The sequence below is a fragment of the Bombina bombina genome, chromosome 2 (genome assembly GCF_027579735.1).
Source record: "Bombina bombina isolate aBomBom1 chromosome 2, aBomBom1.pri, whole genome shotgun sequence".
Classification (NCBI taxonomy): domain Eukaryota; kingdom Metazoa; phylum Chordata; class Amphibia; order Anura; family Bombinatoridae; genus Bombina; species Bombina bombina.
The window spans coordinates 1,062,081,511-1,062,109,414 of NC_069500.1; the positions used below are offsets into that span (position 1 = coordinate 1,062,081,511).

Below are 27,904 nucleotides of genomic sequence, written 5' to 3' on the forward strand. Positions count from 1 at the left end.
TATAATACAATCTGAATTGTTACTTTTTACAGTTTTATTGTATTCTTCTACAGTTCAAACCTAGTTAAATAATCCTATAACCATGTTACTCGTTGTTACCCTTTGCTTTACCACTTTCAAAAGTTTAGGGCATAACAATTATTTATACAGGTGGTCCTACATAAGGTTAAAAAACATAACAAAAAAACAAAAGCATCATCATATAAACCTATATACTTAAATATTTCTATACCTTAAAGCTATAACAGGTATATTTTCTTGTGAGCACTTTATACCAGTTTTACACATCAAAATTTGAAAACAGCCTATTCAACAAGTTATGATTATTCAGACTACAAGGCTTATACAAAGAAAAGATATTCTTGCAGTTTAGTTCTGTGTCTAGTCCTATATCTCAGCTTTAGCTACCCTTTTTAATATCCAGGTCGTAGTTCCTATGAGAGAGTAGGAATTGAGGAACAGACTGTCCCACTTTACATATGAGTGTCTTGGCAAGTATTGGATGCCTTATATACACTTTAGTTCTGTAGCAGGAACCCTTTGATTACTGCATTCCCGGTAGTGACCACACTCACAAATTCCCTTAACAGAGGAAGGAAAAATAGGTAACAGAGGAATGTTTGTATTTCCTGAATATATCCTCCAAGCTTTTATATATGCACAGCTCTTCAGCCTCTCCCTGACTTGGTGGTATATACACTGTTTTCCTGTTGAATTCTGTAAATTACTGTATCCTTAGTGTATGGATCTCAAAGGAGTCCCAACTTTATTTTCTACCCCGGAGTGATCCTTTTCAGGGGAGGGCCACACAAAGAAAAAAAAGGAAACACTGTAATTGTGGGGGGGTTGGAACCCTCACCAGGCCCTACTCCCGCAGGAACTCCCTTAGTCAGATTTAAACTTGCTAAGCCGCGGTTATAAACCTGGTCCCCCCAGGGGAAACACTGTCGGCTAGATTTAGAGTTCTGCGGCCAAAGGGGTGCGTTAGCTACGCATGCTTTTTTTCTCCCGCACCTTTTAAATACCGCTGGTATTTAGAGTTCACAGAATGGCTGCGTTAGGCTCCAAAAAGGGAGCGTATAGCATATTTACCGCCACTGCAACTCTCGATACCAGCGGTGCTTACGGACGCGGCCAGCTTCCGATCAGCCAATAGAATGCGAGCTCAATCTGATTGGCTGATCAGATCGGCCAATCGGATTGAACTTGATTCTGATTGGCTGATTCCATCAGCCAATCAGAATTTTCCTACCTTAATTCCGATTGGCTGATAGAATCCTATCAGCCAATAGGAATTCGAGGGACGCCATCTTGGATGACGTTATTTAAAGGAACCTTCATTCAGACTTAGGACGTCGCAAGAAGAGGATGGATCCGCGCTGGAGGTCTTCAAGATGGAGCCGCTTGTCACCGCTTGGAAGAAGATGGTTGCCGGTCCGGATCTACTCTTCTGCCCGGATAGGATGAAGACTTTGGAGCCTCTTCTGGACCTCTTCAGCCGCCGCTTGATAGAAGACTTCAAGCCGGATGATGGATCTTCAGCCCCCGCTTGGGCTTGGATGAAGAATTCGGAGCCTGGACCGATCGCTGATACCTGGCATGGTGAAGACAAGGTAGGAAGATCTTCAGGGGCTTAGTGTTAGGTTTATTTAAGGGGGGTTTGGGTTAGATTAGGGGTATGTGGGTGGTGGGTTGTAATGTTGGTGGGGGGGTATTGTATGTTTTTTTTCCAGGCAAAAGAGCTGAATTCTTTGGGGCATGCCCCGCAAATGGCCCTTTTAAGGGCTGGTAAGGTAAAAGAGCTTTTCTATTTTAATTTTAGAATAGGGTAGGGCATTTTTTTATTTTGGGGGTCTTTGTTATTTTATTAGGGAGCTTAGAGTAGGTGTAATTAGTTTAAAATTGTTGTAATATTTTTCTAATGTTTACTTTAGTTAGTTTATTTAATTGTATTTATTTGTAGGTATTGTATTTAATTAATTTATTGATAGTGTAGTGTTAGGTTTAATTGTAGATAATTGTAGGTATTTTATTTAAGTAATTTATTGATAGTGTAGTGTTAGGTTTAATTGTAACTTAGGTTAGGATTTATTTTCCAGGTAATTTTGTAATTATTTTAACTAGGTAGCTATTAAATAGTTCTTAACTATTTAATAGCTATTGTACCTGGTTAAAATAATTACAAAGTTGCCTGTAAAATAAATATTAATCCTAAAATAGCTACAATATAATTATAATTTATATTGTAGCTATATTAGGGTTTATTTTACAGGTAAGTATTTAGCTTTAAATAGGAATAATTTATTTAATAAGAGTTAATTTATTTTGTTAGATTTAAATTATATTTAACTTAGGGGGGTGTTAGTGTTAGGGTTAGACTTAGCTTTAGGGGTTAATACATTTATTATAGTAGGGGTGTGGTCCGGTCGGCAGATTAGGGGTTAATAAGTGTAGGTAGGTGTCGGCGAAGTTGAGGGGGGCAGATTAGGGGTTAATAAATATAATATAGGGGTCGGCGGTGTTAGGGGCAGCAGATTAGGGGTACATAAGTATAACGTAGGTGGCGGCGGTGTGCGGTCGGCAGATTAGGGGTTAAAAAATTTTAATCGAGTGGCGGCGATGTGGGGGGCCTCGGTTTAGGGGTACATAGGTAGTTTATGGGTGTTAGTGTACTTTAGAGCACAGTAGTTAAGAGCTTTATGAACCGGCGTTAGCCCAAAAAGCTCTTAACTCCTGTTTTTTTTCTGCGGCTGGAGTTTTGTCGTTAGATTTCTAACGCTCACTTCAGCCACGACTCTAAATACCGGCGTTAGAAAGATCCCATTGAAAAGATAGGATACGCAATTGGCGTAGGGGGATCTGCGGTATGGAAAAGTCGCGGCTGCAAAGTGAGCGTTAGACCCTTTAATGACTGACTCCAAATACCAGCGGGCGGTAAAAACCAGCGTTAGGAGCCTCTAACGCTGGTTTTGACGGCTACCGCCAAACTCTAAATCTAGCCGTGTGTGTTTCTGGGTCTTTACTCAAAGGTGACAACACTGTGTGTCTAATTTGAAGAACATTTCACTTATCTTACTTCAGGCTCAGTCCCCTGAAGTCTCTCAATAATGTGGACTTGATGGGAGGACACTGCTCAGGTGAATTCCTGGGCCGGAGTAGTGTTCCCTTGATCTCTGTGTTTCTGGGGACAGTCTGAACCCTGGCGTCTAGGCGGTCTTTCTGCTATCCCTGCTCTCCGCTCGATTTATGGGTCCTAGAGGGTAGCGTGCACTGTATGGAACTCTGTCCTGCCTGGATGTACTGTTAGCGCTCCTTGCCCTCACCGGGCTCACCCACAGGCTCCTATCGCTTCCACTGCGGTCTCAACGTGTCCTCGACCAGGTTATTGTGGCCCCCGCCTATAGGTACTTGTTACTGTGGCTTGTGCTCAGGCCTCTAGCTACAGCCGGCGTGCTTCACTGCACACTTGGCCCCTCCTACCGGATGTCTCTTCTGTGTGGGTTCTATAACAGTGTTGATTATGCAAGACTGGGAAATTGTAAATAAAGCGATTATCTATCTTTTTAAGCAATAAAATTTTTGGTGTTTACTATCCCTTTAAATATTTAAAAAAATAAGTGTAAAGTTTTAGTTTCCATAAAGTAGTTGGTGCTATTTAACTTTCCCGTGTTGCACAATTAAGGACAGATATAAAACAATTACAAACAGAAAGAGAGGCAGTCTGCCAGGATTGAACAAAGAACTATCAATTCAGTCTCCTTTGGGCCTCATCAGTGAGTTGCTGTTATATCCCTCTAAGCACAGTGGGCAAAGAGTCCACATCTGGGAATAGCTTCTTTTAGCCTAATTGCGAATTTCACAGAGGAAACCTTTCTTGAAGTATATGAGTCTGATCCCGCCTAACAAGATTAGTCCAGCTCCAAAATACCAGGCAATTCTCCTCTAAACAAGGAAAATGGCAACCCAAGACAATCTTCTCGGCCTCCTTTAGGCCTCATGAGTGAGGTACAGCTATATCCCTCTAAGCACACTGGGCAAGGAGTCCACATCTCCCATCACCCTTAGGGAGACTTTCCCCAAGGTCATATTACAAATCTAAACAGAATGAGAAGCAGTCTGCCAGGAACAAACAACAGCTCAGTGGCTTGTTCTATGTCCCAGTCTTTCTAAGGGTGATGTGGGAAACCAGAAATGGACTCCTTGTCCAATGTTCTTAGAGGGATATGCAGCCTTGATTTACCTTTGCATGGACAGTGATATTAATTGAACACTTACCTTACCTCATATTGATTGAGGTAATGAAGAGAGAGTAGCCATTCACTGGGGATTTGTATTTTTTCTATACTGTATAAAGTTTGCTTTAAAACGTATTATGCTATGAGGAGGTTCTTTGTGTGCTTTTTTTTAGATTGAGACACATTCACAGAATTCCGTTGTGGTGCTGGGAGGTTACAAGTTAAGAAGCAGACGTTCCTCTAAATTCCAAGAGAGATTTGATGACATACTGCTACAGAATGGCGTTTTGAGACACTGAGTAAAGTTTATCTAATCAAGCAAAGTTTATCTAATTAAGATTGTCTTGACCACTTGATGATGTTGAAATAAAGAAATATTTTATACATGAATTTAAGCCTTGTGAGTGCCCTCATTTGTGGAATTATATATATATATATATATATATATATATATATATATATATATATATATATATATATATATATATAAAACACACAGAGAAAACCCAGCACTCACTTACAAGCTCACAGCTAAGATTTAAAAGCAAAAATGGAAAGGTTAGTTACCGCATCTGGCCATCTGATTTGAAAGCTTGCATTGTGTGGCTGTTTTAGGGTCCCAGGTATTGGAAAGGACCTTGAGGGGTTACCTGGGCTTTTCCCATTTGGCCAGATGTGGTAACTAACCTTTACATTTTTGCTTTTAAATCTTAGCTGTGAGCTTGTAAGTGAGTGCTGGGTTTTCTCTGTGTGTTGCATTAATTTGTTTTGTAATTTTCCCTATGGTTCTTGCACCCAGACCTGACTGGGGTTAACTGCCTGTTACTCTGGGAGCAGCACAGCTTCCTGTGAGTGCCAGTTGCACCCAGGGCTGAGCATGTGTCAGGGTCATGGGATGTGTACCTGGTCCAGTATGAGAGTGCAGTTCCCTTCCGTGTTTTGTATATGTCTAGGGTGATTACATATTCCTGTGCACCCTTCCCTTGTTCCCAGTTTGTTTAGATTTGAAAGCTTGCATTGTGTGGCTGTTTTAGGGTCCCAGGTATTGGAAAGGACCTTGACGAGGTACCTGGGCTTGTCCCATTTGGCCAGATGCGGTAACTAACCTTTCCATTTTTGCTTCTAAATCATAGCTGTGAGCTTGTAAGTGAGTGCTGGGTTTTCTCTGTGTGTTGTATTAATTTGTTTTGTAATTTTCCCTATGGATCTTGCACCCAGACCTGACTGGGGTTAACTGCCTGTGACTCTGGGAGCAGCACAGCTTCCTGTGAGTGCCAGTGGCACCCAGGGCTGAGCATGTTGCAGGGTCATGGGATGTGTACCCGGTCCAGTATGAGAGTGCAGTTCCCTTCCGTGTTTTGTATATGTCTAGGGTGATTACATATTCCTGTGCACCCTTCCCTTGTTCCCAGTTTGTTTGGATTTGAAAGCTTGCATTGTGTGCTGTTTTAGGGTCCCAGGTATTGGAAAGGACCTTGACGAGGTACCTGGGCTTGTCTCATTTGGCCAGATGCAGTAACTAACCTTTCCATTTTTGCTTTTAAAATCTTAGCTGTGAGCTTGTAAGTGAGTGCTGGGTTTTCTCTGTGTGTTGTATTAATTTGTTTTGTAATTTTCCCTATGGTTCTTGCACCCAGACCTGACTGGGGTTAACTGCCTGTGACTCTGGGAGCAGCACAGCTTCCTGTGAGTGCCAGTGGCACCCAGGGCTGAGCATGTTGCAGGGTCATGGGATGTGTACCCGGTCCAGTATGAGAGTGCAGTTCCCTTCCGTGTTTTGTATATGTCTAGGGTGATTACATATTCCTGTGCACCCTTCCCTTGTTCCCAGTTTGTTGTTATATATATATATATGAAATGACAGTCAGCACTCATCTTTTAAAGTGCTGACTGTCATTTCCTATCTCTTCATTTTTTGGTACCCCAGACAGTTGGCTTTCATGTTAGCAAGAGTGCTGGTCTGGATATATATATATATATATATATATATATATATATATATATATATATATATATATATACAGGGAGTGCAGAATTATTAGGCAAATTAGTATTTTGACCACATCATCCTCTTTATGCATGTTGTCTTACTCCAAGCTGTATAGGCTTGAAAGCCTACTACCAATTAAGCATATTAGGTGATGTGCATCTCTGTAATGAGAAGGGGTGTGGTCTAATGACATCAACACCCTATATCAGGTGTGCATAATTATTAGGCAACTTCCTTTCCTTTGGCAAAATGGGTCAAAAGAAGGACTTGACAGGCTCAGAAAAGTCAAAAATAGTGAGATATCTTGCAGAGGGATGCAGCACTCTTAAAATTGCAAAGCTTCTGAAGCGTGATCATCGAACTATCAAGGGTTTCATTCAAAATAGTCAACAGGGTCGCAAGAAGCGTGTGGAAAAACCAAGGCGCAAAATAACTGCCCATGAACTGAGAAAAGTCAAGCGTGCAGCTGCCAAGATGCCACTTGCCACCAGTTTGGCCATATTTCAGAGCTGCAACATCACTGGAGTGCCCAAAAGCACAAGGTGTGCAATACTCAGAGACATGGCCAAGGTAAGAAAGGCTGAAAGACGACCACCACTGAACAAGACACACAAGCTGAAACGTCAAGACTGGGCCAAGAAATATCTCAAGACTGATTTTTCTAAGGTTTTATGGACTGATGAAATGAGAGTGAGTCTTGATGGGCCAGATGGATGGGCCCGTGGCTGGATTGGTAAAGGGCAGAGAGCTCCAGTCCGACTCAGACGCCAGCAAGGTGGAGGTGGAGTACTGGTTTGGGCTGGTATCATCAAAGATGAGCTTGTGGGGCCTTTTCGGGTTGAGGATGGAGTCAAGCTCAACTCCCAGTCCTACTGCCAGTTTCTGGAAGACACCTTCTTCAAGCAGTGGTACAGGAAGAAGTCTGCATCCTTCAAGAAAAACATGATTTTCATGCAGGACAATGCTCCATCACACGCGTCCAAGTACTCCACAGCGTGGCTGGCAAGAAAGGGTATAAAAGAAGAAAATCTAATGACATGGCCTCCTTGTTCACCTGATCTGAACCCCATTGAGAACCTGTGGTCCATCATCAAATGTGAGATTTACAAGAAGGGAAAACAGTACACCTCTCTGAACAGTGTCTGGGAGGCTGTGGTTGCTGCCGCACGCAATGTTGATGGTGAACAGATCAAAACACTGACAGAATCCATGGATGGCAGGCTTTTGAGTGTCCTTGCAAAGAAAGGTGGCTATATTGGTCACTGATTTGTTTTTGTTTTGTTTTTGAATGTCAGAAATGTATATTTGTGAATGTTGAGATGTTATATTGGTTTCACTGGTAAAAATAAATAATTGAAATGGGTATATATTTGTTTTATGTTAAGTTGTCTAATAATTATGCACAGTAATAGTCACCTGCACACACAGATATCCCCCTAAAATAGCTATAACTAAAAACAAACTAAAAACTACTTCCAAAACTATTCAGCTTTGATATTAATGAGTTTTTTGGGTTCATTGAGAACATGGTTGTTGTTCAATAATAAAATTAATCCTCAAAAATACAACTTGCCTAATAATTCTGCACTCCCTGTATATATATATATGTATATATATATATATATATATATATATATATATATAGTGTATATATACACCTTTGCATAGCTAAACATGTTATAATGTGCCACAGCATCTCTAAAAAGGTGGCTCTCAATTTTAACATGGCTTTAACAGAGAGCAGAGGGAATACATAAGTAAAAACAAACCAGCAGACTATTTAGCCCCTGAATGGCTCATATGAATGACACTGTTTGCGTCTACAGCAAAGAGATTAATTTATCTTATGGTGACTAGAAAGAGCGATATAAGCCCTCCACTACACACTGTGCAGCAATATAATATAACATAAACATGGACCTTATAGAACTAGGTGCTCATAAGTAGAACAATCAATGCCGAAACTTCAGCAGTCAACTGCATTAATGAATCAGTCACATGGTGGGGAAAGGAGGATGATTATTGTGAGATCACTGACAAATGTTTCTAATGTCACATAACCACGCTCCACACTTTCCTACATTTCCCAGACAGTATCTGGCTCAGGGAGACCTGTCGGTAGAGTCAGGTTAAGCTGGAGCAGAGTCAGGGTGGGTATGAAGGAGGAAGTTCCATTGGGAGAGCTGGGCAGGAATTTATCATTATCAGTCTGGTGAAATGCGTGTGCAATGCCGCCCCTTGCACATTTGTGGCCAATCGGCCGCTAGCAGGGGTGTCAATCATCGCGATCATATCTGATCAGGATGATTGCAGTCCGCCACCTCAGAGGTGGCGGAGAAGTTAAGGAGCAGCGGTCTTAAGATCGCTGCTTCTTAACTCCTGTTTCTGGCAAAAGGCTCGCGCGGAATAAGCAGCATCCACTGCTTCGTAAATCGGCCCCTTAGTTTGAACTCCACTGAAATACATTATTACCTGTAACATGATCTTTCCTTTAGGAACTTGCGGCCACCTCTTCTGATTCTACAGTCTCATCAGTTACTGAAATAAAAACAATAAATTTGTATTATTTGTACATCCCTATATTATTACATTACCAAAAAGAAAATCTGCGTCACTAAATCTGCTTAAACCTAAGTTTAACTGCTTCATGCTGGGGTGCAAGTGCTTAGATCGTAACGAAGATCCAATGTAAACACTTGCTGGAAGAATTAAAGGCCGGGATTGGAACAGAAACATTTAATTGTACTATACATTACTGAGAAATAACATAATTTATGCTTACCAGATAAATTCCTTTCCTTCCTGGCACAGAGAGTCCACGGCTTCATTCCTTGTGGACTATCCCTGCCAGGAAGGAAAGAAATGTATCTGGTAAGCATAAATTATATTTTCCTTCTATAAGGCAGGGAGAGTCCACAACTTAATTCCTTACTTTTGGGAAAACTATACCCAAGCTCCAGAGGAAACTGAATGAATAAAGGGAGGGAACAGAAAAAAAGAGGCAGACCCTATTCTGAGGGCACCACAGCCTGCAAAAATTTTCTCCCAAAAGTTGCTTCAGCCGAAGCAAACACATCAAACTTGTAAAATTTAGAAAAAGTGTTACAAATCTGATCCATTGAGGCTTCGTTCTTAAAAGCCCAAGAGGAAGCCACTGCTCTAGTGGAATGAGCCGTTATCCTTTCAGGAGGCTGCTGTCCCACTGTCTCATAAGCTAAGCGGATGACACTCCTCAACCAGAAAGATAGAAAAGCTGTAGAAGCCTTCTGCCCCTTACGCTTCCCCGTATAGATGACAAACAAAGAGGAAGATTGTCTGAATTCCTTAGTAGCCTGAAGATAGAACTTTAAGGCAAGAAACACATCTAGATTATGAAGCAAATGTTCCTTCACTGAAGAAGGATTAGGAAACAAGAAAGGAACAACAATTTCTTGATTAATGTTACGATTCAACACCACCTTAGGGAGGAACCCTAGTTTAGAACGTAAAAACTGCCTTATGAGCATGAAAAACCAGATAAGGGGGATCACACTGCAAAGCAGAAAAGCAGAAATCTCAGAAACTCTGCGTGCAGAGGCAATAGCCAACAAAAAAAGAACCTTCCAAGATAACAATTTAATGTAAACAGTATGCATAGGCTCAAACTGAGCCTGCTGCAAAACACAAAGAACAAGATTGAGCTTTCAAGGCGGAGCCCCAGATCTAAACACGGGTCTGATCCTAGCCACAGGCTTAACAAAGGACTGCACATCTGGAAACTCAGATAATCTTTTGTGCAGAAACACCGACAGGGCCGATATCTGTCCCTTCAGGGAACTAGCAGATAGGCCCTTCTTCAGTCCATCCTGGACAAAAGCTAAAATTCTGGCAACCTTAACCTTATGCCAGGAAAAGCCACGCTCTTCACACCAGTACAAATAAGTCCTTCACACTTTATGGTAGATACGACGAGTAACTGGCTTATGAGCTTGAACCAGAGTGTCGATAACACTCTCAAAAAACCCTCTCTTGGCTAAGACTAAGCGTTCAATCTTCACACAGTCAGCCTAAGAGAATTTAGATTTTGATTAACGAAGGGACCCTGTATCTGCGACAAGGTAACCTCTATTGAGGAAATGAGGACATCCCCACCAGATCCGCAAACCACGTCCTTCGTGGCCACAACGGAGCAATCAGAATCACAGGTGCTCACTCCTGCTTGATGCGAGCCACCACACAAGGGAGAAGCTGTAATGGAGGAAAAAGATATGAGACTGAACCTCCATGGTACTGATAGGGCATCTATCAATTCCTTCTGAGGATCCCTTGACCCATACCTGGGTAGCTTAGTATTGAGGCGGGATGCCATGAGATCTATCGACGGCATCCCCCACTCGCTGCATATCTCTGCAAACACCTCGGGGTGAAGAGACTCCACTCGCTGCATATCTCTCCAAACACCTCGGGATGAAGAGACCATTCCCCTGGGTGAAAGGATTGCCTGCTGAGGAAGTCCACTTCCCAGTTGTCCACACCCGGAATGTGGATCACTGACAGCGTACATTTGTCAGTCTCTGCCCACTCTAGTAGCTGAGATACTGCTCTCATCGCCAAGGAACTTCTCGTTCCCCCTTGATCGTTGATATAAGCAACTGAGGTTATATTGTCTGATTGGAATCTGATAAACTAGGACGAACCCAGAAGGGGCCAAGCCTTCAAGGCATTGAAGATTGCCCGGAGTTCCAAAATATTGATCAGAAGGGAGGACTCCTCCTGAGTCCACAGACCTTGTGGCTTCTTGGCACCCCAAATGGTTCCCCAGCCGGAAAGGCTTGCGTCCGTAGTCACAATCTCCCAGGACGGTCTCAAGAAGCATGTGCCTTGGGAAAGATGATTTGGACAGAGCCACCAGGAGAGTCTCTTGACAGGTTTTCCAGCACTATCTGTTGAGACCGATCTGAATGGTCACTGTTCCTTTGTCTCAGCATGCATAGTTGTAAGGGTCTGAGATAGAATCTTGCAAAAGGAATGATGTCCATTCAGGACACCATGAGTCCGATCACCTCCATACACTGAGCAACTGAGGGTCTCGAGGAGGCCTGGAGGGCAAGACATGCAGAAGTTAGCTTGCAACATCTCTGATCTGTGAGGAATATTCTCATGGATATGGCGTCTATTATTGTTATCAGGAAATTCACCCTTGTACTTGGAGTAAGAGAACTCTTTTCCAAATTTAACTTCCATCAATGTGATCAAAGAAGATTGAGAAGGGGCTCCGAATGTTCTTCCGCTAGACGAAAAGATGGTGCCTGTACCAAGATATCGTCCAGGTAATCCGCTACTGCAATACCTCGTGTTCTGTCAACCTCTAGAAGAGCTCCCAAAACCTTCAAAAATGTCATTGGAGTAGTAGCTAGGCCAAACGGAAGAGCCATGCACTGGAAGTGCTGGTCCCGAAAAGCAAACCTCAGGAACTGAAAATGTCCCTGTATAATCGGGACGTGAAGGTATGCATTCTTCAGGTCTATTGTTTTCATAAACTGTCCTTCCTGAACCAGAGGAAGGATTGACCGTATTGTTTCCATCTTGAAAGAGGGAACACTCAGAAACTTGTTTAGACACTTTAGGTCCAGAATTGGACGGAAAGTTCCCTCCTTCTTTAGAAATACGAAAAGGTTTGAATAAAACTCCAAACCTCTTTCTGCTGTAGGTACCGGGACAATTTCTCCTAGAGAGGAGAGATCCCGCACGCAACCTAAGAAGGCAGCCCTCTTTTCTGGTCTTGTTGAAAGACTGGAGAGTAGGAATCTGCCCCTGGGTGGTGAGACTTGAGTCCTATCCTGTATCCTTGAGATACAACCTCCAGGACCCAAGGATCCTGTACATCCTGGAACCAAGCGTCTGAAAAAAGAGACAGTCTGCCCCCTACTCAATCCGATCCCGGATTGGGGGCTGTCCCTTCATGCCGATTTGTTCTCGCCGGGCTTCTTAGTCTGTTTGGACTTATTCCAGGAGTAAGCCGGCTTCCAAGTACTCTTGGGCTGTTCGGACTTGGAAGAGGACTGCTGTTGTTGCGACTTGTCAGCTCAAAAGGAACGAAAATTAGATAGTTGCCGTCCGTTAGGCCTATTCTTCTTATCCTGCGGTAGGAAGGCATCTTTCCCTCTGGTAACCATAGAGATAATTGAGTCCAGCCCGGGACCGAATAAAATCTTCCCCTTGAAGGGAAAAGAAAGGAGTCTGGATTTAGAAGTCATATCTGCAGACCAAGACTTCAACCAGAGAGCCCTGCGGGCTAGAACCACAAAGCCAGCAGCCTTTGCATTTATGCAAATTATCTGCATATTCGCATCACAGATAAAGGAGTTAGCCATTCTCAGTGCCTTAATTTTCTCCTGAATATCCTCGAGGGGAGTCTCCACCTCAATGAGCTCCGACAGAGTGATGCACCAATAGGTAGTTGCTCCAGCAACCGCGGCTACAGCTGTCACTGGCTGAAATAAAAACCCTGTATGTTGAAACATCCTTCCTTTAGAAAAGTTTCCATCTTTTTATCCATAGGCTCTCTAAAAGAAGAACTATCCTCCAGAGGGATAGTAGTATGCTTAGCCAGCGTGGAGATGGAGCCTTCGGGATGGAGCCACACAAATCTAATTGATAGTCAGGGACTGGGAATAATTTTTTTTAAGTAGACAAGGGGGAAAAAGAAGTTCCTACTCTCTCCCATTCGTTACTAATAAAGTTTGCCATCTTAACTGGCACAGGAAAAGTCAGAGGGACCTTCCTATCTTCGTAAACACTGTCTAATTTAGGGATCTTAGGCTCCTCAGGGAGTGTAGCCTCTGGTACCTCTAGAGTAGACAGAACCTCCTTTAATAAAAAAACGCAGATGCTCAATTTTAAATCTAAAGGAGGGTTCCTCCGCTGAAGGAGGTTTAGTAACTGAAGTCTCCGATTTAGAAAGTTTACCTTCTGAAGCTACAGAGGTTAACTCATCCTCGGATAGCTGAGATATAGTAGCTAAATCCAACAAATATTTAGATGACTCTAGGCCAAGAGAACTATGTTTAACCTTTCACTTGCGTTTGTTAGAGCGAGGTAAGGCATTCAGGGCCGCAGACACTGTCGATTGTAACTGCGCGGTAAAGTCCGCTCCAGATGGAGGATTAGTTGAGCCATGGGGAACTGCATGTGGAGCGGGTAATGTAGAAAGGGTAGTAATTTCTCGTGACCCAGATTCCTGAGAAGTAGACGGCTCAAAGGGGCTAATAGCACTATGAGTATTAGCAGGCTTGTCTCCCTTCTTAGACTTTAGAACAGTGTTTAGGCAAACGGTACAAAATTGAGCAGGCGGGCAAACCACAGCCTCCTCAAAATATAAACAGGAATTATTAATCAGTACAGAAGGAGAGGAACCTTCTATTGTAGTATCAGAGTCCTCCATAGCTTCGTATATATACCCACAGAAGGACAATAAAAAAGAAACTGCTTTTATTTAAAAAAAACGGCACCTTAATACTCTCAATGGCTGGGGCACTCACCACCTCCAAGACCCAGACAGGTAACAGTAAACACACTCTCCTCAGAATGATGTCTGCAGCAGAATCTTAGGAAATTAAAGAGACCGCACCCAGTCACATGGTACGTAAGACAGGACTTCCCCTGCTATGAAAAAGGGCGTCAAGCTATTATGAGCTGTGCAACACTTCAAAAACGAAAGTGAAACCTGTTTGTTCCAAGCCAAAAAAACGCACAGTCTATGAGCCTAAAAACTCTCACATTAAGCAGATATAAATCCCCAAACTGTTCAAATAATCTCCCTGAAGGAGATATTAACCCTTGATCCTATCGAGGTATAAAGGAGCCACACTGTGACCCTGTATAGCATTTTACCCTCCGGGATCCATGCTGTGGAACAGACACAGCCTCTCAAGTGTGACAGTCTTGCAGCAGCGCTTCTGACATCGACTTGAGTGTGTAGCAGCAAGCAGTAAAACTTGTCAACACTGATTGCTCAGGAGCTGTTAGCGACAGTATGGATGGGTTCTCAGAAAAACTTTCCCTGCATCTCCAGACTCTAACTTTCATTAATACTCTCACTGAGAGGCTGACATGATTACTTAAAACTCCAGCCCTTTCTCGAAGGGAACATACTCATAACAGGACTATGCAAATCTTCTGACACTTCTCTGCCACCTACTATAGTGACGAAAGGCAAAGAATGACTGTGGGATAGGGGAAGTGGGAGGGATATTTAGGCCTTTGGCTGGGGTGTCTTTGCCTCCTCCTGGTGGCCGGGTGTTGTATTTCACAGTAAGGAATGAAGTTGTGGACTCCCCCTGCCTTATGGAAGGACATAGAAAATGCAATGAGTATATGTCTTTGTAAAAACTAACAGAAGAAATATAATAAAAACTGTGTCACAATAATAATTCAGCTAACACAATATTAAAATTTTTTAATATAAACCTTCAATGTATTTTGCAAAAGTACACAATGATTTCTTACACCAGAACAAAAGAATTACTGCTAACAATAATAGATAGGATCCTGCTTAGCGGACTATACAATCTAGAAGGCAACAACATAAAGGACAGAAAGATAATAAAGAGAATGGCTTGTAAATGATTGAAAGACCTTTTGTGATCAGGTGCTATTGCTGGCACAGTGTTGCCGTAATCGCCTACTGGTGCAGTTTTTACTTTTGTTTTGATCCTATTGCAGTTAAAGGGATATAATAATCATATGCTAAATCACTTGAAAGTGATGCAGCACAACTGTAAAGAGCTGATATGAAAATATCACCTGAACATCTCTATGTAAAAAAGGAAGATATTTTACCTCATAATTTCTTCAGCTCACCAAAGTTAGTGCTGTGTAAACAGTTAGAGCTGCTGTAAAGCTGCAAGTTGAAAAAAACAACACAATAGCCAATCAGCATCAGCGGTGTTGAGGTCTTGCATGTTGAGGTCTTGCATTGCTTTGCTGTGATCTAATGAGATTTTACTTAAATCTCATGAGATTTCACAGTAAACTACCATGACTGTGCCTGCACATGCCAGATGCACACTCCCTTGGAAGTCCTGAGACTAAAGTCTCTTTACAGTGGGGTGTCAATACTTATGACATTTTGAGGTAAATATTTTTTTTTTTTTTACATAAATCAGATGTTCAGGTGATATTTTCTAGTCAGCTTTTTACAGCTATGCTGCATCACTTTCAAGTGCTTCAACATTTGGGTATCATGGCCCTTTAAGAGGCTGAAAACATGAAAAATCATATTAATGCAATAGTGTTTAACTGTGTATGTACTGTAAATATTTCACATTCCAATTTTCTTCACATAGGGGTATATGTTCTAAGAATTTACATATTCTAATATACATCTGCAAATATCTATACCTATATATACTGTATATAATTATATATATAGATATATATACTGTATATATATATATATATATATATATACACATACATACATACAAAAAGCCTCCATCTAGTTAACATGCAAGCGGGCCCCTCTTGTAATCTAGCTCATGGTAACGTTAAAAATAACATGCTCTAATGTGCCACAGTATTTTATTATTGCTTCCAAAAGGGTTAAAGATATACTTAAAGTCAGATTCAGAGCAGTGCACATCAGGGGCAAAATTACATATGCGGTTTTGGTATCACATATATATATATATATATATATATATATATATAGTATATAAATGCAGCACGTATATTTTACCAGTCGCCCGCAATTTTTACTCCCATAAGCTAACATAGAACCGCGTTGCAAATCGGTATCACATATTCAGCACAAGGACTTACGCGGCAAAAATGAAGACATTTTACTCCATTTTCACCTCGCCACACATAGGCCTAGATTTGGAGTTTTGTCGGTAACGACCCGAAAAACTAACGCCGGCTTTTTTCTGGCCGCACCATAAAAATAACTCTGGTATCGAGAGTCCACATAAAGGCTGCGTTAGGCTCCAAAAAAGGAGCGTAGAGCATTTTTAACGCAGCTTCAACTATCGATACCAGAGTTGCTTACGGACGCGGCCAGCCTCAAAAACGTGCTCGTGCATGATTCCCCCATAGGAAACAATGGGGCTGTTTGAGCTGAAAAAAAACCAAACACCTGCAAAAAAGCCGCGTTCAGCTCCTAACGCAGCCCCATTGTTTGCTATGCGGTAACCCTTCCTACGTCTGCACTTAACACTCTAACATGTACCCCGAGTCTAAACACCCCTAACCTTACACTTATTAACCCCTAATCTGCCGCCCCCGCTATCGCTGACCCCTGCATATTATTATTAACCCCTACTCTGCCGCTCCGTAAACCGCCGCTACTTACATTATCCCTATGTACCCCTAATCTGCTGCCCTAACATCGCCGACCCCTATATTATATTTATTAACCCCTAATCTGCCCCCCACAACGTCGCCTCCACCTGCCTACACTTATTAACCCCTAATCTGCCGACCGCACCTGAGCGCTACTATAATAAAGTTATTAACCCCTAATCCGCCTCACTAACCCTATCATAAATAGTATTAACCCCTAATCTGCCCTCCCTAACATCGCCGACACCTAACTTCAATTATTAACCCCTAATCTGCCGACCGAATCTCGCCGCTATTCTAATAAATGTATTAACCCCTAAAGCTAAGTCTAACCCTAATACTAACACCCACAAGTTAAATATAATTTAAATCTAACGAAATTAATTAACTCTTATTAAATAAATTATTCCTATTTAAAGATAAATACTTACCTGTAAAATAAATCCTAATATAGCTACAATATAAATTATAATTATATTATAGCTATTTTAGGATTTATATTTATTCTACAGGTAACTTTGTATTTATTTTAACCAGGTACAATAGCTATTAAATAGTTAAGAACTATTTAATAGCTAAAATAGTTAAAATAATTACAAATTTACCTGTAAAAGAAATCCTAACCTAAGTTACAAATAAACCTAACACTAGACTATCAATAAATTAATTAAATAAACTACCTACAATTACCTACAATTAACCTAACACTACACTATCAATAAATTAATTAAATACAATTGCTACAAATAAATACAATTAAATAAACTAGCTAAAGTACAAAAAATAAAAAAGAACTAAGTTACAAAAAATAAAAAAATATTTACAAACATAAGAAAAATATTACAACAATTTTAAACTAATTACACCTACTCTAAGCCCCCTAATAAAATAACAAAGCCCCCCAAAATAAAAAAATGCCCTACCCTATTCTAAATTACTAAAGTTCAAAGCTCTTTTACCTTACCAGCCCTGAACAGGGCCCTTTGCGGGGCATGCCCCAAGAAATACAGCTCTTTTGCCTGTAAAAAAAAACATACAATACCCAAGCCCCCCAACATTACAACCCACCACCCACATACCCCTAATCTAACCCAAACCCCCCTTAAATAAACCTAACACTAAGCCCCTGAAGATCATCCTACCTTGTCTTCACCATACCAGGTTCACCGATCGGTCCAGAAGAGCTCCTCCGATGTCCTGATCCAAGCCCAAGCGGGGGGCTGAAGAGGTCCATGATCTGGCTGAAGTCTTCATCCAAGCGGCCAGAAGAGGTCTTCCATCCGATTGAAGTCTTCATCCAAGCGGCATCCATCCGGAGCGAAGCGGCAGCATCCTGAAGACCTCCACCGCGGAACATCCATCCTGGCCGACGACTGAACGACGAATGACGGTTCCTTTAAATGACGTCATCCAAGATGGCGTCCCTCGAATTCCGGATTCTATCAGCCAATCGGAATTAAGGTAGGAATATTCTGATTGGCTGATGGAATCAGCCAATCAGAATCAAGTTCAATCCGATTGGCTGATCCAATCAGCCAATCAGATTGAGCTTGCATTCTATTGGCTGATCGGAACAGCCAATCAGATTGAGCTTGCATTCTATTGGCTGATCGGAACAGCCAATAGAATGCGAGCTCAATCTAATTGGCTGATCGGATCAGCCAATCGGAATGAACTTGATTCTGATTGGCTGATTCCATCAGCCAATCAGAATATTCCTACCTTAATTCCGATTGGCTGATAGAATCCTATCAGCCAATCGGAATTCGAGGGACGCCATCTTGGATGACGTCATTTAAAGGAACCATCATTCGTCGTTCAGTCGTCGGCCAGGATGGATGTTCCCCGGTGGAGGTCTTCAGGATGCTGCCGCTTCGCTCCGGATGGATGCCGCTTGGATGAAGACTTCAATCGGATGGAAGACCTCTTCTGGCCCGCTTGGATGAAGACTTCAGCCGGATCATGGACCTCTTCAGCCCCCCGCTTGGGCTTGGATCAGGACATCGGAGGAGCTCTTCTGGACCGATCGGTGAACCTGGTATGGTGAAGACAAGGTAGGATGATCTTCAGGGGCTTAGTGTTAGGTTTATTTAAGGGGGGTTTGGGTTAGATTAGGGGTATGTGGGTGGTGGGTTGTAATGTTGGGGGGCTTGGGTATTGTATGTTTTTTTTTACAGGCAAAAGAGCTGTATTTCTTGGGGCATGCCCCGCAAAGGGCCCTGTTCAGGGCTGGTAAGGTAAAAGAGCTTTGAACTTTAGTAATTTAGAATAGGGTAGGGCATTTTTTTATTTTGGGGGGCTTTGTTATTTTATTAGGGGGCTTAGAGTAGGTGTAAATTATATTTAACTTAGGGGGGTGTTAGTATTAGGGTTAGACTTAGCTTTAGGGGTTAATACATTTATTAGAATAGCGGCGAGATTCGGTCGGCAGATTAGGGGTTAATAATTGAAGTTAGGTGTCGGCGATGTTAGGGAGGGCAGATTAGGGGTTAATACTATTTATGATAGGGTTAGTGAGGCGGATTAGGGGTTAATAACTTTATTATAGTAGCGCTCAGGTGCGGTCGGCAGATTAGGGGTTAATAAGTGTAGGCAGGTGGAGGCGACGTTGTGGGGGGCAGATTAGGGGTTAATAAATATAATATAGGGGTCGGCGGTGTTAGGGGCAGCAGATTAGGGGTACATAAGGATAACGTAGGTGGCGGCGCTTTGCGGTCGGCAGATTAGGGGTTAATAAGTGTAGGCAGGTGGAGGCGACGTTGAGGGGGGCAGATTAGGGGTTAATAAATATAATACAGGGGTCGGCGGTGTTAGGGGCAGCAGATTAGGGGTACATAAGGATAACGTAGGTGGCGGTCGGCAGATTAGGGGTTAAAAAATTTTTTTCGAGTGTCGGCGATGTGGGGGGACCTCGGTTTAGGGGTACATAGGTAGTTTATGGGTGTTAGTGTACTTTAGAGTACAGTAGTTAAGAGCTTTATAAACCGGCGTTAGCCCAGAAAGCTCTTAACTACTGACTTTTTTCCTGCGGCTGGAGTTTTGTCGTTAGATGTCTAACGCTCACTTCAGACACGACTCTAAATACCGGAGTTATAAAAATCCCATTGAAAAGATAGGATACGCAATTTACGTAAGGGGATCTGCGGTATGGAAAAGTCGCGGCTGGAAAGTGAGCGTTAGACCCTATTTTGAGTGACTCCAAATACCGGCGGTAGCCTAAAACCAGCGTTAGGAGCCTCTAACGCTGGTTTTCACGGCTACCGCCAAACTCTAAATCTAGGCCATAGGTAGGTGCAGCAAGCCTTGCACTGAAAATGTGAGCACCATAACTCCCGTAACTCCCTGAAAATATTAACTAACACCTAACGCATGCGCAATATCTATCTACCTGTCAACCGCCCAACGAAATAACTAATAAAGTATATTAACCCCTAATCCGCCATTAACCACATCGCAATAAACCTAATAAATGTATTAACCCCTAATCCATCCATTAACCCACATCGCAATAAACCTAATAAATGTATTTACCCCTAATCCACCATTAACCCACATTGCAATAAACCTAATAAAATAAAATAAAATAACCCCTAATCCGGCAAACCCCCACAATGCAAATAACTAATTAAATTACAACGCCCCCTAAAATATCACCCACTAAATTAACCCCAATTACCTTAATAAAAAAATGCTAAGTTACAATTAAAATAAAAAAGCTAACATTACTTAAAAATAAAAAAATAAACAACATAAAATAATAAACCAAGTTATCATATAATTAAAAATGTAAACCTAATTTCTATGAAAATAACAAAGCCCCCACAAAATAAAAACATCCCCTTAATCTAATACTACTGATAGCCCTTAAAAGGGCCTTTTGTAGGGCATTGCATCAAGTTAAACCGTTTTTTTACCTTAAAAACTACTAAGTCCCCCCTCTAACAGTAAAACCCACAACGCAACAACCCCCCCCCAAAAAAAAAAACTAACACTAAAAAATCCTAAACTACCCATTGCCCCCAAAGGGGCATTTGTATGGGCATTGCCTTAGAAGGGCATTTAGTTATTTTAGTGCCCTTAAAAGGGCATTCAGCTCTTTTAAGAGTGCCCAATAAATCCCTAATCTAAAAGAAAATTTAAAAAAAATCCTAACTCTAACCCCCAAATAGGTACTCACCGTTCCTGAAGTCCGGCGGAGAAGGTCCTGTTCCACGCGGTGAAATCTTCTTCCAAGTGGCCGACATCTTCTTCCAAGCAGGGACCACTTCCTCCTTCATCCAGGACCATGCCATCATGGAGCCATGGAGCGTGGAGGATCCTCTTCGTATGATCGCCGCCGTACACTGAATAGTGAATTCAAGGTACACGTTTAAATATGGCGTCCCTTGCATTCCTATTGGCTGATTTGATCCTTCAAATTCAAATCAGCCAATAGGATTTCAGTAGCTCTCATCCTATTGGCTGATTTGAATCTGAAGAATCAAATCAGCCAATAGGAATCCAAGGGACGCCATATTTAAATGCGTTCCTTAAATTCCTTATTCAGTGTACGGCAGCGATCGTACGAAGGGGATCCTCCGCGCTCCATGGCTCCGCAGTCATCTCCGCTACACGCAGGCTTAGTCCTGGATGAAGAAGAAAGTGGTCCCCGCTTGGAAGAAGATGTCGGCCACGTGGAAGACTTCACCGCCTGGTGAGTACCTAATTGGGGGTTAGAGTTAGGATTTTTTTTTATTTTTGGGTTTGTTTGTTTTTTAGATTAGGTTTTTTTAAGGGCAATAGTAAAAGAGCTGAATTCCCTTTAAAGGGCAATGCCCATACAAATGCCCCTTTAGGGGCAATGGGTAGTTTATTTTTTTTTAGTGTTAGGTTTATTTATTTTGGGGGTTTTAGTGGGTGGTGGGTTTTACTCTTAGGGGGGACTTAGATTTTTTTTTAAATGCAAAAGAGCTATTTAACTTAGGGAAATGCCCTACAAAAAGCCATTTAAAGGTCTATTGGTAGTTTAGCATTAGATTAGGGGGTGTTTTTATTTTTGGGGGCTTTTTTATTTTCATAGGAATTAGGTTTTATTTTTTTAATTTGGATAATTTTGTTTATTATTTTCTGTAATGTTAGACTTTTTTATTTTTGGTAATTTTAGATTAATTTATTTTAATTTAATTTTAGGTTTATTTTTCTAAGTACTGTTAGGATTTTTTATTTTAATTATAATTTAGTATTTTATTATTTTGTGATTTTTGGGGTTAATTTAGTGGGTGTTAGGTTAGGGGGCTTAGTATTTAACTTAGTTATTTGAATTGTGGGGTTTGGTGGATTAGGGGTTAATAGATTAATTAAGGTACTTGCGTTGTGGGGATTTGGCGGATTAGGGGTTAATAGTTTTATTAGGATTATTGCGTTGTGTGGGTTTGGCGGATTAGGGGTTAATATATTTATAAGGTTTGTTGCGATGTGGGTTAATGGCGGATTAGGGGTTAATAGTTTTAATAGGTACTTTGCGATGTGGGTTAATGGTGGATTATGGGTTAATAAATTTATTAGGTAGTTTGCGATGTTGGGGTTGGCGTATTTAGGGGTTAATACTTTTACTAGGTTGCTTGCGATGTGGGTGAATGGCGGATTAGGGGTTATTAGTTGAATTAGGCATATTGCGTTGTGGGTGGTTGTCGGTTTAGGGGTTAATACATTTATTATTAGTTGCGATGTGGGGGGATTGCGGATATAGTGGTTTTTACATGTCGGGTTAATTTTTGGGAGGCGGGTTAGACTTTTACGGGAGATTTGATATATTTATTTTTTTTCTTAGGGGCCGGCAGTTTCAAAAGTGCCGTAACTCACTGGCGACTCCAGAAATGTGTATTTACACACATTTCTGGACATCGCTAGTTTATCCGACTTACGTCGCTGTATATGTGATACCTCGATGTGCGAGGTGAAATTACGTTCAGCGCGGGTTTCAGCAGTTACGCTGAAGCTTGCGCCGCATATGTAATCTCGCCCCAAGTGAGCTAATGACAGAAAGGCATATGTGTGTAACCATCAATCACCTGAGAGTTCCCAATAGTGCATTTATTCTCCTAAATCTATCTAGGTATGCTTTTCAACAAAAAATACCAAGAGAATAAATACATTTTGATAATAGAAGTAAATTGAAACATATCTTAAAACTGTATGCCTGTCTGAATCATAAGAGTTTAGTTTTGACTTCCCTTTAATATTCTTCTATGCTGCTGACCGTAGTTAGTGGTTAGGTGAGTATGTCACTCCTAGAGGCTATGGCCTACTCAGGAGCAAGCAAGAGGGGGCCATAACACAGGTGTTAACTGGGAGGGGTTAAACACAGGCAAGAATGAGCATTTGTTTAATAATAAAAATCTCTTTTAACAATTCATAGCATTTTATTACTACTCCAGAATTTCCCTTTAAAGGGATACCAACACCATTGTGCAATATACCAGTAAAGTTCAAATTAAACTTACAGCGATTGGATAGAGCATGGTATTTTAAACAACCTTCCAATTTATTTAATCAATTTTGCATAGTTCTCTTTGTATCATCTATTATAAAAGTAATCCTATGTAAGCTTAGGCGCATGTGCATCTTTTTAGCTATCTGGCAGCAGTTTGCAACAATGTTTATAGCAATGTTATACATTGTTGAAAACACCTCTACCTACACTCTATGGCAGTAGTGTCTGCAACTATGTAGAACATTGCTATACATATTGTTGCAAACACTGCTGCCAGGTGGCTAAATAAATGTGCACACTCCTAAGCTCACCTACTCTTTAACAAAAGCATACCAAGGAAACTAAGCAAAAATGATAATATAAGTAACTTGTCCTTTAATTCTCATGCTGACAGTGCAAGAAAAGAATTCCAAGCATCCCAATGCAAATGAACCAAGGAGAAATTAAACCGTGCAGCCCATGTTTAAGACTATACCCTATCAGAGTAAGTCAGACTTACTATCTCACTAATGTCATTGCAGATATTCGCAAATTGCTAGTTTTATATTACAGGCTTCTGGGATGCTTTTCAGCATTTTCTCTGACCCCCTGGGGTTACAGCCTTTAGCTGAGGGAGCCACACACAATTAGGGGTTGAAGATGAAAAGACCCTAAACTATATATAGTATCTGTCTTAGAACATAAATCTTAATTTTGAAATGTTTTGTGACACCCATTTCATTTCATTTATGACTAGAAGCAAAAATGCTTCTCAGAATATCACAAATGCTTCTCAGAATATTCTCATGCACCCAGTTCACCTGGCATGTGTTGTAAAGCAGTAGTGTACACTCTCACCCAATACTCTCTAAAATTAGCTAATATAATTTGCTTCCATTATTTGTAGCAAATATTTTAAACATCTTTTACTTTCGATTTTTGGTTACTTTGATCCGTCAGTATCTGCATCCTTTTAAAATCCCATAGTGCAGCTAGCCTTGGCACCGCAGATGTTTTGGGACTACATTTCCCATAATGCTTAGTGACTCTGCAGTCTAGTTGAGCATCATGAGATATGTAGTTCCAAAACATAAGGTGTCAAGGTTCCCATCACTGTGAGTTTTTCAGGAATGTATTTAACAAGATGAATAAATCTTTTTTGATGATGTATCAGACTGCTTTTTGGAATATTTAAAATGTGAAGAATATTTCACAGTTTATTGTTTGTATTGTACTCGTTTGAGCTCACTAGGGATTTTGCAAAGCTGTAAAACCCACCCACCTTGTGTTTCTTGGGAGGTCTCAGTAATGGCCTCCTCTGGTTTCCTTGCATAGAGCTCAGTCCAATCTTCTGCAGCTGACACCAGCTCCTCCTGAATGTTGTCTACACTTGCCTCTAGTGTAGGTGAAGATGTTACCTCAGAGACCTCATCACTAGATCCAATGTCCTGCTCCACTGTACAAATAAAATGAAACCGTTTGTTAAATAGCTTTAGTGCTTTTTGTTTGCTTTTTTCCCCCAAGAATAAAACACCTTAACCGATGATTGATTTATTCTCTTTGCTGTTAAAACCCTGTTATCAGCCACTTAGTTAACATCCCTTTACATATAATACCAAAGTACTGGAATGGGATGTACAGTTATGGGTACAAAAAATATTATATGGGGTGCCAGAAAGTGTGTACGATATGGATTATATGATAGGACATGATATGGAGTAAACCCCTTAAAGTAATGGTAAAGTATCCTTTATTTGTAGCCCTAGTAAATCCTAGTGTTTGAAAAACTAGGATTTACCATCAGTTTAAGCTCAAAGTAGCACATATTACACTCTTAAAGCATCAAAATACATAAGAAATGTTTGGTATTTAATTGAAGCTAACAGCACAACAAGATTCTCAGTTCACTATTAAAGATTTATTAACCCCTTCTCAGGACCGTCTTTAACACAGGGCAAAAGGGGCAGCTGCCCTGGGCCCAGTTTCTGTTGAGGGGCCCAAGAGTCCTTAAAAAAAAAAAAAAAAAAAATTATTTTTTTTTAATGGTTCATACCAGACTGCTGATTTGACATGGGGAACACACACATTCTGTCCTAATACTGTCACAGTCAAAAGTACTCTGTTTATATATATATATTTTTTTTTATTTTATTTTTTAAACTGTGCCAGACCGTGCCAGTGTCATGTGACATGCCAAGCTATTGCCATGTGCTGTTTTATATGTGCACTGTGCAGCACTGAATGCAAAGCCCTAACTCGGCATCCAGCCATTCCCACTGCATCATAAAAGGTCCTACTGGGGTTACCACTGTTATTAGGTAACTTCTCTGGTGGTAGCGATTGTTTCTGGGTAGGACTGACTGTAGGTGCATGCAGCAGAAAGCTGGAGTGGCAAGCACGTGAGGATTTGAGCACCTGTGCAGCTGCATACACTGCTCTCTTCAGTCTTGAGGCTGTGTGACTCATCTCACACTGTATCCATGCAGCCTTGGACAGACAGCATTCAGTCTGCTGGTCCCCTTAGCCCTGCTCTTTCTGCTGTGGCCCTAAGATCAACTAACTGAAGTTTGTTAGGGGAACAGTGCTTTGTAGAAAGTTGTTAGTGGGAAGAATAAGTGAGTGCACACACACCCCTCCCCATGCAGCATTGTCTAGTGCAAGGTGAGAGGGGACTTGTTCCTAGCAAAGAAGTGACATGTGCTGCTGTGGCTGATGTATAGTGTCATGCTGATACTTCACACATTAATGTAAGGTTTATTTTTTATAGTTTTTGTTTTCTCTCTGTCTCAGATTTTACAGCTTCCCATAGTAGTTCTACTGTTCCAGTCAGTAAACTTATACTGCACCTCCATGCTTCCTCCTCAGTCTTTACCTTGCTTTGCTCCTGTTGGCTGCCCTAAATCTCTTTAATCAGCTAACCTCACACCAGAATCACATTCAAAAGAATATTAAATGAATCCACAGTGGAGGAATTTATATATTTATTTACTTATTAGTACTGCTTAGGTCCAGTTTCACATATTGCAATTTATTTCATTTTTTAAATGATTAGCTCAGCAGTGGATAATCCACTGCTGGGCTAATAATAAAAAAAATAGATTTAGTTGTTTTTTGGGATGTTGGGGTGGAGAGCGAAATTGCATGGGGGGGGGCCCAAGAAAATTTTCGCCCAGGGTCCAGTCAATATTAAAGACGGCCCTGCCCCTTCTCATAAGAGCTATGACTAAACCCTGTGCTAAAGAAATTTGTAGTTGTTTGCACTGATAACATTTAGACATAAATTTCAGTGTTTTTTTTCCTGGGAAGAGTAATTATTTTCTAAATATTTCAAACATACATCTCCACATCTTATGATTCCATATTTTTCATTGGTTCCCCTTGCCAAAACACCATAATTTAGGAATATATACCTATGATATTTAATACAAAATATTGTTTGAAAATTAGAAAATATTTATTATTTATTATATTTATTATTTTTGTCCCTTTGCCCTATCTTTCAATGCATTAAAAAAACATGAATGTATAAAATGTCTAACAATAAAAATAATACACACATTGTAAAACTACCTAAATATATATATATATATACATATATCTTTTTTATATATAATATATACATATATATATATATATATACACACACACACATTTGTCTCTTTTTGGATCGGGATTTCTTCTTTTGAAAGTGCAACATGCTAAGATCTGTGCAAATCTAAAGCCAAATGCTGTAAGTCGCTGTCGTCTTCTGCATTCGCAGCTAACGAAATTGCCAAATGCACATGCCTAATATATCAAGAGGAGAAGAGATGTGATACAGCTGCATCGTCACACCAGCAGCACTACCCCATAAAATTGTACCTAGCCAGTCCCAAATGCTGCTGCCCACTGGAAAATCTCTTGGTGTCCTGGTAGGCCAATACAGCCTTGTTTCTAACTATGTAATTTGAGGGCAACAAAAGGGATAACTTACCTGTATACGAAGGCATCTGTTATCACATGAGTGCGTGACTCCTCATTTGAAAGAGGGGCTTCTTTCAAAAGAGGAGAGTCTGACCAATTGTAGTGCATATTTGAAACCTGAAAGGAAATCTAAAATTCAACAGGGGCACGAGACCCCTCATTTGAAAGCAGGATTGTGAGATATGCTGTCTTTGGGTGATAGGTAAGCAACTATCTCCTGCTGTACATCTTGACACTGACACCACTTTACATTGCATTGTGATGCTTGGAACATTTTTTTATATATTTTTGCCCCCCAACCCCAAAATATTTTTGTTGGCACCCATGGATATGGCTCCCCTTCTTCCCCCCTTAAAATCATGCTAGTATCTCATCACGCACGTAATCATCATTAGCACATGACCAATAGAAAAATAAAGGCGACAAGACCTCTCAGGCAAAAGAATCCCCCGTATGAAAAGCTGTCATAAGACAAAAAGAAACACACACACACACACACACACATATATATATATATATATATATGTATATATATATATATATATATATATATATATATATATATACTGTATTTACACTGTCAGAAAAAATTTGCAAAAATTGTACCTTTAGGCATACAACAGCTTGTCACTGGGGCAGTACCCTCAAAGGTACACCCGCTGTGCCCTTTAACATGGGTACAAATTGGTTCCCCTTGCAGATTGGACCCCAGTGCTATCGTACCATAATATATCCTTAAAAAATGGTGCAAATTTGCCCTTTTAAAGGTACTGCTACAGGGACAAGCCCTTTGTACCTCATGATGGCAAATTTGTATTCAACACAGCATATTAAAATGCTGTTCCATGAAATTTATTATATAACATTCAAATATGCATTAAATTAATGAGTAATTATTCATTCAGTATTACAATAGTCACACTGCAGTTTTATAAGTTTGATTAG

At 40.8% G+C, this 27,904-nt stretch overlaps 1 protein-coding gene across 1 annotated transcript in view; it reads right to left on the reverse strand.

The window, feature by feature from the left end:
* The window catches only part of MGARP (mitochondria localized glutamic acid rich protein), a 116,150-nt gene that overhangs the window by 16,426 nt on the left and 71,820 nt on the right, over window positions 1-27,904 (reverse strand). The window contains exons 5-6 of the mRNA XM_053700208.1: window positions 24,279-24,452; window positions 8,698-8,763 (exon numbers count right to left, since the gene is read on the reverse strand). Coding sequence (XP_053556183.1) covers window positions 8,717-8,763; window positions 24,279-24,452 — 221 coding nt within the window. The 3' untranslated portion in view covers window positions 8,698-8,716. The remainder of the gene's footprint in view (window positions 1-8,697; window positions 8,764-24,278; window positions 24,453-27,904) is intronic.